Genomic DNA, 12,218 nt, shown 5'->3' on the forward strand with positions numbered 1-12,218 from the left:
AGGCTGGGGTCAGTTACGCTGTTGACGAGTCACCATGAAGGTGCGGCCTCAGGGCAGTACAGAGAGCAGGGGCATTCGCTGAGATATTCAGGGGTTAAACCGGCAGATGTGGTAGCCTGACAAGAACTGTATCCTTCCCTCTTCCACGGCCTTCCCAAGGTCCCGTGCTCAGTCTCGTTTCCAGTTCCTTTTTCTCACCTTCAAAGGGCAAAGGCAACCCCCAGGCTTAATTTTCTCCGTCCAACAAACCCCTATTTTTAGGAAAAAAAAAAAAATGTCTTGTCATTGCATTTTTTGGCTAAGAAGCATGTTTTGTGTTAGTAGGTAGCTTAAGAAGATTAATCACACTTTTATAGCTGGCTATTTTGGGGGGAAAAAAGCCACATTCTTACTCTGAAAACCTTTTCCAGTTCCTAAATGGTAGGGACCTTAATCTCCCTTGAATCTGGTGCCACCATATCCCAAGGACCAGAGGGCTATAAAGGTATTTTAGCAGTTAACATTTTCATGTGTGGGAATATAAGAGCCCTGGTGGTTCAGTGGTTAAGAGCTTGGCTGCTAACCAAAGTTTGGCAGTTCAAATCCATCAGCAGCTCCTTGGAAACCCTATGGGACGGTTCCACTCTGTCCTACAGGGTCACTGTGAGTTGGAATCTACTTGACAGCAATGGGTTTATCATCATTAGGTGTCGTTCAGTCAGTTCCGACTCACAGTGACCTTATGTACAACAGAACAAAAATGCTGCCCTGGTCTTGCACCAGCCTCACAATCATTGCTGTTTGAGCCCGTTGTTGCAGTCACTGTGTCAAACCATCTCATGCTTTAATTAAAGGAGTGGTACTTAAGGAATAAGCACAGGATATTCTTAAGAAGACTGTAATACTGGGACGGCTGCTATATAACAAAACTATGTGAAACTAGAATGAGGTGATCTAAAGCAAGAAAGGAAGAACCATTTTGATCCAGTTAAAGATTTCCTGTTGTTGGCTGCAGTAGAGCTGGTCGACTCATGGTGATCTACAAAATGTTCTTAGAGCCCTCTACTTGCCAGAAGAGGAAGGATGCGGGAAGCAGAAGCTCTGCTGTTCAGGAATGAGGATCTGGGATGGCTGAGCAACTGTGGGTCCCTGCGGCACGCTTGCAGAGCTGCCCCCGCTAGGTGGAGGTGAACCAACTGCCTTACCTCCACCTAACTGCTAGCCCTCACTTTTGGAAGCAGATGAAGGCATTGTGACATACCCAGTACTGACTGGAAAAATGAGATGGTGGAGAATTTGGCATTCAGGACTCTGTCATCAGTAACAGGAACCTGAGCATTTGGTCCCAACCCCTTCCATACTAGTAGGGAGTCAAGATCTGAACTGAGGCGTCCCTACAGTATCCTATCTGGGCTTGCAACGAACATTGTCATAGAAGGACACTTCAAGGGCCACTTGAGAGACCTGTAGATTACCTCAGGAAAGTCCAATCACCAGACTGAGGTACAAACTGACACTTGGCCTGAAGCCCACTTGACACGCCAGATTGATTCAAGATCGAATGAGGCCTACCTAGATAAATCTGAAGGACAGTGTCTTTCGATAAAGACTACCCTGTTTAAGAACTGGGTAGGAAGGAAGGAGGGTAGTCCTTAATCGGTAGTAGTGAGGCTTATGTGGGTTTGCTCAAATGCTGTGTTTCTCTCTGGCAAATAACTTACCCACTCTAGATCACTATGGTGGCAATCTCATTTTATTAGCCAAAATGAGCATACTCAAAGCTTTTATGGTGTTTTGCTGGAACTCAGTTATTGCAAACTCACTTGCTGGTACCAGACTACTAGTTGGTAGAACTTTAAAACTAACTGCCTTTGCTTTTTTGTTTCAGCCATAGCAAATCCTCTCTCCATGTCCTCAGCAAGATGTTGTTGTTGTTAGGTGCTGTTGAATCTGTTACAACTCATAGCGACCCTACATACAAGAGAACAAAACACTGTCCTGTCCTGTGCCATCCTCACAATTGTTGCTATGTTTGAGCCCACTGTTGCAGCCACTATGTCAACCCATCTCATTGAGGGTTTCCTCTTTTTCGCTGACCCTCTACTTTACCAAGCATGATGTCCTTCTCTAGGGACTGGTCCCTCTTGAAAACATGTCCCAAATATGTGAGATAAAGTCTCACCATCCTCGCTTCTAAGGAGCATTCTGGATGTACTTACTTCTTCCAATACACATTTGTTCATCCTTCTGGAAATCCATAGTATATTCAATATTCTTTACCAACACCATAATTCAAAGTCATCAACTCCTCTTTGGTATTTCTTATTCATTGCCCAGCTTTCACATGCACATGAGGTGATTGAAAACAACATGGCTTGGTCAGGCACATCTTAGTCTTCAAGGGACATCTTTGCTTTTTAACACTTTAAAGAGTCCTTTGGCAGCAGATTTGCCCAATGCAACACACCTTTTGATGCCTTGCCTGCTGCTTCCATGGGTGTTGATTATGGATCCAAGTAAAATGAAATCCTTAACAACTTCAGTATTTTCTCCGTTTATCATGATGTTGCTTATTGGTCCAGTTGTGAGGATTTTTGTTTTCTTTATGTTGAGGTGTGATCTATACTGAAAGGTGTGGTCTTTGATCTTCATCAGTAAGTGCACTTCAAATTCTCTTCACTTTCAGCAAGGTTGTGTCATCTGCATAATGCAGGTTGTTAATGAGTCTTCCTCCAATCCTGATGCCACATTCTTCTTCATACAGGGCAGTTACTCAGATTATTTGCTCAGCATACAGTCAGCAAGAGAGTACTGTTAAATTATCCTTGCTTTAATAAGCACTTTTGAGCTATATAATCTCTCCCCATTAAGTCCCACCTCTCCAACATTTGGTTTACATTTCCGTCACTGCACTCGTTACAAGGATTTTTTGTCTGACTTATCTCCGCTTCTTTAGTGTTGAACCTGTCACATTAGTCTATAAATGTGATATTAGTGATATTAGTTTATCACTATACTTGGTACATGGTAGGCTATTAAACATTGTTGAATGAATTAAGCAGATTCTAGATTCTCTTACCTGTAAAATTTTGGGAAAAATCAACCATGTAAACAAGGTGAAACTCCCATTCAAGATCTAAAAACAAGAGATCAAGAAAACCAAAACTTAATCTTAGATCTTCTTTCACTTACTTTTTAAATAAGCATGAAAAAGTCCATACAACTTTTTAAAAATCATATTTAGTTGATAAGATGAAAAATACAAAATAGCAACATTTGAAAACATTTAGAAAAACTCTATGATCCTATGAACCAAGAGGAAAAATACCCAAGACTAATAAAACATGGGAAAGAACTTCCAACCTTACTATACATGCAACTATCATTGTTTGCCTATTAAATTAGTGAAGTTTTAACCAAATGGTAATTCAAGAACAACGGTGTGAAGTATACGGACATTCTGCAATCTCATACACTCAAGTATTTGGGGGGAATATCGATGGGGCTATGTGGACCCTGTTAGTTGCTGTCAAGTCAGCTCCAAATCATAGGCCTTGCATCTAACAGAGAGAAATTTTGCCTGGTACTGTGCCACCTATGATGGTTGGTAAATTTTAGTCCAGGTTATATGGGTAAAGAACCTTAAAAATAGTTATATCCAAGGTATGTACATGAGAGAACAATGTAAATTAAAAATATCCCTATATTTTTCTATCTACCACACATCTGTTGGTTTGTCTTACTGTGGGGGCTTGTGTGTTACTGTGATGCTGGAAGCTATGTGCCACCAGTATTCCAAATGCCAGCAGGGTCACCCACGGTGGACAGAATTCAACAGAACTTTATGCTAAGACAGACTAGGAAGGACCTGGCAATCTACTTCTAAACAAACTGGCCAGTGAAAACATGAACAGCAGCAGAACACCATCTCATACAGTGCTGGAAGATGAACCCCTCAAGTTGGAAGGCACTCAAAATACGACTGTGGAAGAACTGCCTCCTCAAAGTAGGGTCGACCCTAATGACGTGGATGGAGTGAAGCTTTCCAGAGTTTCATTTGCTGATGTGGCACTACCCAAAATGAGAAAAAAAAGCTGCAAACACCTCTGGGCAATGTTTCTTTCTGTTCTACATAGGGTCGCCATGAGTCAGAACCAACTTGACAGTACCTGACAACTACTTTTCTACACTCTTCTAAAAATGCATTCTAAGAAATCAAAATGTGGATAAGAATTTTATCCAATATGACTCAAGAACATGGCTCTACAGCTTATTAGCCATGTGACCTTCAACAGATTAATTTTCTGGGTTCAGTTTCCTCATCAGTAAAATGGTAATCTAAAAATTAAAAAAAAAAAACCAGTATCTACCTTACAGGTGATAAAGATTAAGTAAGAATATATATATTAGACTTTACAACAGAGCTTGGAGTATAGAGTCTTCAGTAAGTGTTAAATGTCGTGAAATTAAAATTATGTAAAATATACATCAGTATCTACGGGGCAGTTCTACTCTGTCCTATAGGGTCGCTATGAGTCGGAATCGACTTGACTGCACTGGGTTTGGTTTTTTTTTTTGTTGTTGTTACACATCAGTACACAGAAAAAAGACCTAGCAGAAAACAAACCAAAATATTAAAAGCAGTTATTTGGGGTAGTAGCATTTGAACTGCTTGCTGTTATTTTTCTTTCTTTATACTTTTCTACTGTTAATCTTTTTCTACAATAAAGCATTACTTTTTAAATCAGGAAGACACTGTGCTTTAAAAAGGTTAAAATAAGGTACCAAATGAGTAATTTAAAAAAATTATAGAAATGTCCAACTCTTCATATGTAAACGATGCAATACAGAAATTAGCATGGCTTTCCAAAACTCCGTTATTTTCTGTTGAATTTTCAAATAAATGCAAAATAAATACTAAAAGCAACATAAAATGATAAACATTCCTTGATCGAATTCATTTATAAAGGAGTGTGAAATTTAGCACAAACAATGCATTCCCTAACTCTACTTAGGCCAGCCTCCCCCCAGCCCCAACCAGGACTTCCAACATCCAGGTGGTTCTGATCCAGAATTCCCTTCTAACTCTAGACAGTGAGTGGGCCTGCTGGCAGCTCCTAGGGCCATTCCTGCTCCTAGCTTCACTCCACACTCCAGCAGCTTTTACCTCTTCTATCCACCAAACTACAGTTTCCATCCCTTTTGCAATTTTCAAAGGGAAGAACTCCAACTCTCCGTTTTTAAGGAGAAAGCACATAAGGTTGTCCCTTCACTCCGAATAGGCTTTCTAGAACGCTTTTCAGTTCTTCATCCGTATTTTTCCCTTCCTAAATAGTTTCAGACCCTATGTCCTCAACTCTTTGCCTTTTTGGTTATCTTACCTTATTATTAGTCCAAAACACTACATTCATTTCAATCAGTTAATATTCACCCTTACAGCACTCAGTCTGTTCTTCAATAAATATCATGGAAGACCTTGAGAGTTTTTAATGACTCTACGACAGATAATTAACAACAACAATTTACAGGTGACTTCAGGGAACTGTTCATATTCTTAACAGAGCATTTCATTGGAGTAAATCTCAAAGAAACTTCGTGTTTATCGGTCAGCATTTTCACCTAAATAACACTCAGTTAGACAGTATATGGAGTCCCTGGGTAGTAAAAACAGTTAATGAGCTCAGCTGCTGTCCAAAAGGTTGGAGGTTTGAGTCCACCCAAAGGTGGCTCAGAAGAACGGCCTGGCGATCTGTCTGAAAAACCAACCCCTGAAAACCCTATGGAGCACAATTTTATTCTGACACCCACGGGGCAGCCATGAGTCAAAATCAACTTGATGGCAACTAGTTTTAGACAGTATATATTTCAGTTATAATGCTCAAAAAACCATTCTAGCTAATATATATCATTTGTTTACCCAAACATCCACCCACATTGCATTAACCAGATCATTTATGACTGAATTTTTAAAAGAAGTGGTTTAAGCAGAAACTCCCCAAATGTTAATATATGTTGTTGCTCTGTGACTTAACCCTCACAGCAAAAGCTACTCTTATAATCTACCAGTTTTATGAGCCCCAAACTTTACAAATTAATACGACACAATCTAAATGCACCATAAATTTGTATTTGTTAATCTTGATGTTAGAATAAACATTTCAAACTACATAAAAATATGACAAACAATATAAAATAGAAAGAAATTTGACAACTTACTTCCAAAACATTATTTCTTATATTGCAGTTAAGCAACAAGACAGTTTACATGGCTCTCCAGAAAACATATAGTGTTTTTAGTGGAGTGTTATCAACAAAAATCAGCACAATCCCACAAAATAACGTGTCCAATTTATTATCTTTTCCACAGTACAAAGTTCTCACAAACCATAACTCCTTTGCATTTATTCAAAGTCTGTAAACAAGTGCCTGGATCCCCACCTCCCCCCTACTTCTGTTTAAGCTTGTGAATGTTTTAAGTCCTTCAATCAAGTTTCAACTCTTCCGCTTGCATAAGGAATCAAGAGCCTTCTCTCTTTAAATTATTTATATTTTATCATACAGCCTGCAATGCAGTAAATCACAGTGAAAGCCCTGGGAAAAACAAAACGACATGATCTTTACAGCAGGACTTGAAACTTTATAATATTAAATGCATTGAAAGAAGCTTCCCATAATAAAAGCATGGGTTTTCATTTCCAGAAATCAAGTCAATTAGAAACCCTAGGTTCTACTTAAAAACCCATTTGATCTAAAAGTGAATACAGTTCCCTACCCATAGTCGTTTTAATACAAACTCTATACAGTTTCACTTGCAGAGATTTTTTTTTTCCAGTCTGGAAAACAGTAGTGCAATTGGTTTTACTTCTTTTAAGTTATTTAGTCCAGGATGTAAATAGCTCTGTGGAAAGATAAGAAGATGCTCTGGTAAACAAGAAATTTTTGCAAGCCCATGCTGGCTTACTAGTCCATTAAAGCTTGTAAGTCCACAGTTGCTTTCAACAAAATGTATATACATCACCAGTAACAAAGCAGAAATAAATAGGCAGAAATGACTGTAAACTGTCTCATCTCTTTATGATTTTTCAGTAATAACTGCTTTGACAAATTGATTATCTAGTCGTTTAAATAGGCAGACAGTAGACAGTTGCCCCTAAGGATATTCCACTATGGCATCCAGTCTGGAAAGCCCCAATGGAGTTACATTCCTAAAATTAAAACAAAAAAAGGGGAGTGGAGGGTGGTAGATAAAAGTTTAAAGATGCTACTTGAATGGAATTCCACCAAGTCAGCCAGTTCACTTAGATTTCTTCTTAAAAAGACTTCTAATTTTGGATGGCTTTTTGCTTTTCTCTCCGTTATGACAAAGGTCATGTGGGATGCTGCTGATCCTGGCAACACTTGGAGCTTCCTGAACTGGTTTGCTGTCGCTGCCAGCTGAGGAACATGACGTGTGGCGAGGTTTTGGCATCGGGATGCCACTAGAAAGCTGGTTCATGCTACAGGATTTCTCCAAGATGCCATTGTACACTTTGCTTGCAGGACTGAAAATCATACTCTTAGTTTCAGTCAGGCCCACACAATCAGGAGAACCCCGAGAGAGCTCTGCAGTTATGGGCGAATCTCCTCGGGATGAACCCTCCAGGGAGAGCTCATCTCTTGATGTCTTTCGAGGAGACAATGTTTGGTATATCTCCAGGCTTGAAGGAGACTGTTTCCTTCCAATGGAAGAGTTTAAGGAGTCACATTCTGAAGCTGTGTCTGGCACTTCCCTGAATGAGACAGAGACGCAAAGGTAAACATTTTAAGTCATTATGTTCATCAGCCATCCTAACTAATTCTAACTAAAACAATGTTCATTGTTTAATCTATGGGAATTTATAAGGGGAAAACACTAAAATCCCAAATATTTCAACAAAACTAAAAAATTATTACTTTAAGATAATCAAAACTCAGTGTTTAATTTTAACATAAACTGCAATAATGAAATCTAACAATCTAAGAAACACTATAGTTTACGTCTTCTTCAATTATCAGAGAGATGAAAACATTTAAATTTTATAGATTCTTTTTATTTCAGTTACTGCTGTGTTTTCCTTTCAGTATTATTCTTTTTAAATCAGAGTTGACACTATATATTCAAAAAGAGGAGCTTTAGTCACCTTCCTGTCCCTTCAATTTTTTAGCTATTAATTTGATGAAATATAGCTTCCTAAAGGAAAGACCATACTAAGCTAAAATGTAAGTTCCTTCAAGTTTTTTTTTTTTTTTTTTAAAGAGGGGTATCTGATAAAGAATTTAGCTTTACCTAAATTGATTTGGACTTTGTCCTTGGTTCCTGAGAAGCAGCCCTTGCAAAATTGGAATTTAAGTGTCTTCAATAAAGGCATCTAACCTAACAGGTTAGGTGAGGTGACTGGGTAGAGGCTGGCCAGGCCAGAAAGACCCACCAGGTAATACCTCCTGATCACCTCATATCATCTGACCTTAGGGGACAGATGCTGCAGTTGGCATTATCTGAAGAGTCCCCCAGTAAAGCTCTGGATACAGAAGCTCCATGGGCTTCCTGGCTGATGAAAGACATCCATTCATGTGAGAGGGTGGCTCATCCCTTTTAGAACGTGCAAGTTCCACACTGGGAACCCTCCCAGACCTCGCTCTATGTGTCTCTTCATTTGTATCCTTTTTTCCTACAATAAAGTTATGATCGTTAATATGGCACTGTCTGTGAGCTCTGTGAGTTGTCCAGTGTTTTATCAAACCCAAAGAGTGTGGGAGCCAGGAGGTCAGAAGTTAGGGAGCCCAGAGGAGACTCTCAAGCTTGTAGCTGGCATATGTCTTTTTGGGAGTCTAGAAAACGATGTCCTTTTAACTTGTGAACTCTGGCCTAGCTCCAGTGGCTGGAGCCAGAGAACACAGTGCTGCAGGGTAGCTGGTCTGAAGGACAGTGTCCTTTTAACCTGTGAGATCTGACCTCGCTCTGGGCGGCTATGGTCAGAGAAAGAAATGCTGCGTGTTTCCGCGGGTGTCAGAGAAATGAAACGGTGAGGATTTGGGTTTTTATTGATTTTTATCTTCATCAGGGAGAAGCTGGGGCAGGTAGAAGGGATGGATGGGAGGTGCTACTTTTTAAAAAGAAGGCATTCAGCAAATTCTTATAGGTTTATTTCTTTGTGAATTTACCCCCTCCCATTTTCCACAGTAGAAAGAGAACAGAATCAAACAAGGATAGAAAAATTAAGTTGACAACCCCTGCCAATATACAGCAAATGCGGTCAGCTGTTCCTTCAAAATATCACCCAAGACCTCTTCTTATTACCCTCTCTACTACCACTCCTCTTCCTGAGCCCCATGAACTGCAATAGCTTCCTAGTTGGTCTTCCTGCTTCCGTCCTTATTCTTCCCTCTCATTCACTTTTCTATACAGTCCTTCAAGTGATTTTTAAAAATTCGATCAGAGTACATCATTCTCTTGCTCAGAACCCTTCAATGTTTCCTTGCATACTCACAGTAAAATCCAAATTCCTTGTCAAAATCTACGAGTGCCATACAATCTGGCCCCTGGCTACCTCTCCAACTGCATGCCCTCCCATTCTCTGCCTAGCTCCACCATGGCCGCCTTCTTGTTCCTCCATTGTGCCAATCTTGTGACTCCCTCAGGCCATTTGCACTTGCTGTGCCCTCTGCTTAGTACCTCCATCTCTACAGGGCTTACTTCTCCATGTCATTCAAGTCACTGCTCCAAGACACTCTCTCCAGAGTTGCCTCCACTGATCACCCTATCTAAAACAGCATTCTCTTTCCTTTTACCTGGCTTTGTTTACCATTCTAGAACTTGCCAATACGTAAAATGACATTTTACATTCATTTGTTTATTGTCAGTTTCCCCAGAAGAAGCGAAACCTAATGAGGATAGCACTCCTACTAACTTCTGTATTCTCTGCACTACAACAGTGGCAAGCTCGCAGTAGGTACTTAGTAAATATGTGTTGAATGAATGAAAGAACAGAATCATGAAGATTGGGGGCACGTCTTATTCACTTTTACGTGCACAGTACCTGACATGAATATTGTTCACTTTATGAAGGGTATGATTAAGAAATGAAAGGTGGAGTAAAGGCAAAAAGTAACTGGCAAAAGAAATAAAATGGGTGAAGGAGCAGAACTGAAGACAGTAAAAAGGCAAGACCACATATGATTATAATCTACTGGCCAGAGCTAGGCCAAGGGCCTTGTCTCACTTGTCTTCGCAGCTCCAGCTATCAGCAAACACACAGCACAAAGCAAGGGCTGAATTAATATCTCCTGAACGAACAAACCGAAGATCTCTTACACTGGATGGCCTATAACTACTATCGTTATTTATGATATTGGCATGCAGGTTAATTAGAGGTATAGCACTTACCTTTGACATGTATTTTACGTTAATACCACATTTTAGATATGAATTGGACTGCTGAATTTAGTCGTTTCTGTGCACTTTACTCACACACGTATGGGAAGATTGTCTTTACTATACTACAAGCTACTAAAAGGTACAAAATCCCCTGGGCAAGTAAGATTTAAATGATGGCTTTATATTGTACAGTTACATTTGCTGCATAATTTTCAGGTGCTTTTACAATCTGATAATGGGTAATGCTAACAGAGAGCAAGAAGCAGTGCAGACATGAAGAAATGATCAGACTCAGAAATCAATCACTGGTAGGACTTTTCTGCTAGGCTTCTTTGTGAACTGGATGGACATAAGCTGAACAGCATATATCACTGTTACCTGAAGGTGGCCAGCTTCCAGTCAGAAGCTGATTTAATTACAGTTTTATGAATTTACTTTCGGTTCTGTGTGGCTTGACTGCAATGTGTGTGAAATTCTAAGCTAGGTCAAAAATATTTCAAAAACTAATCTCTAAAATGTAAATAACGTGAGAAAACACATTGATATAAGTCAGAGGGCTTGGATTACCACCCTGGTCCTGCCACTAATCAGCTGTACAAACTGGGGCAAATCTCAACTTAATTTTCTAGGCTTTAATTTTCCTCTGTTAAAAAATAAGAGACTTTGATTAATCTTTAAAGTTGCTTACAGTTCTAACATTCTAATTTCAAAACAATCTGAAGTACCACTTCTTTCTCGTAACTGATCAGGTTTGGAGTACAGATACAGTACATTTAAAATTTCCCTTTGTTTCTAGAGCATATGTTGCCTGGAAGGTTGAACTTAATCATCCATACCATTTATATTATTTTCTTTTTTCCCCCGCAGTGATGTGGAGTTGAAATTATGTAAGTTAAATGCATGTATAGCAAGGCTTTACCTCAAGGTGAGGTTTAAATGAGTGCATATGTGCATAATGAATAGAACATAAAAGATCACTAAGTTATTAACTGCTATTATTAAGTATTTTAAGTATTTGAGAGACTGAAGAGGAGAAGAAGAAAAGTTTTCTGAATTAAAATTCTCACACTGATGAGCTAGCTGTGAAGTTCTGCCATTGCTATTTGAAATGAGGACTGAATATTTCCATCAATGCAGAAAATTGTATTGGAAAGCACAGCTCTAGCATTTTCCTACGAATTTCCAAAAATCACCAAAAACAATTTTACTATAAAACCATCTTGCTGGTGACTAGTTATATTGTAAAGGTATACAAAAAGCTAATCAAACCTTCAAACTAAGGGAAGCTGCACCACATTCTCCAACGGCCATGAGGATACAAAACTTGGGTTATTTTTTCAGGAATATGCTTTAACGATCAATTGCAAAGCAATTTACTTTCACTAGTAGATGGGTATGAAAGATGATTCTTTGATTGTGATGTCAACTAAAGAATCACATGGTACAGAGCTACAAGGAACAAGTGAGAATGTTTAGCCCCTTCCCCTTGTTTCCCCTATAAAGACAGTAACATTCCGGGGTCACATAGCTAGGAAGTGGCAAAATCAGGAACACCAGTTCTTCTGGCACTTAACCCATGCTGCTTCAAAAGGAATACTGTGGCTTTGAAAGAGAGCGCCACAACAGCAACAGGTATCAAATGATACCCCAGACAGCACTGGTGTCACTCAGCTGGACTGGATGGAATACACTACTGCTATAGTCATTTTGTGGAAAAAATAAGTGATGAATATTATTTCATCCTTTAAGTCCTTGACATTTTCTTTAACCTCTGACATCTGATACTCCTTGTTTGTTAGTCAATACTAGCACGTAACAGAATAAATTAATAAGTAGCAACAAATAT

The 12,218-nt window shown here is 39.3% G+C and overlaps 1 protein-coding gene across 2 annotated transcripts in view; it reads right to left on the reverse strand.

Moving 5' to 3' along the window:
• Window positions 1-5,976: 5,976 nt before the first annotated feature.
• Window positions 5,977-12,218, reverse strand: part of STIM2 (stromal interaction molecule 2) — a 199,926-nt gene continuing 193,684 nt past the window's right edge. Inside the window, exon 12 of one of the 2 annotated variants that reach the window (XM_049886396.1) lies at window positions 5,977-7,748. In XM_049886396.1, coding sequence (XP_049742353.1) covers window positions 7,274-7,748 — 475 coding nt within the window. In that variant the 3' untranslated portion in view covers window positions 5,977-7,273. The remainder of the gene's footprint in view (window positions 7,749-12,218) is intronic. The other variant, XM_049886397.1, reaches the window with a different exon arrangement.

Source organism: Elephas maximus, chromosome 5, assembly GCF_024166365.1.
Source record: "Elephas maximus indicus isolate mEleMax1 chromosome 5, mEleMax1 primary haplotype, whole genome shotgun sequence".
NCBI lineage: Eukaryota > Metazoa > Chordata > Mammalia > Proboscidea > Elephantidae > Elephas > Elephas maximus.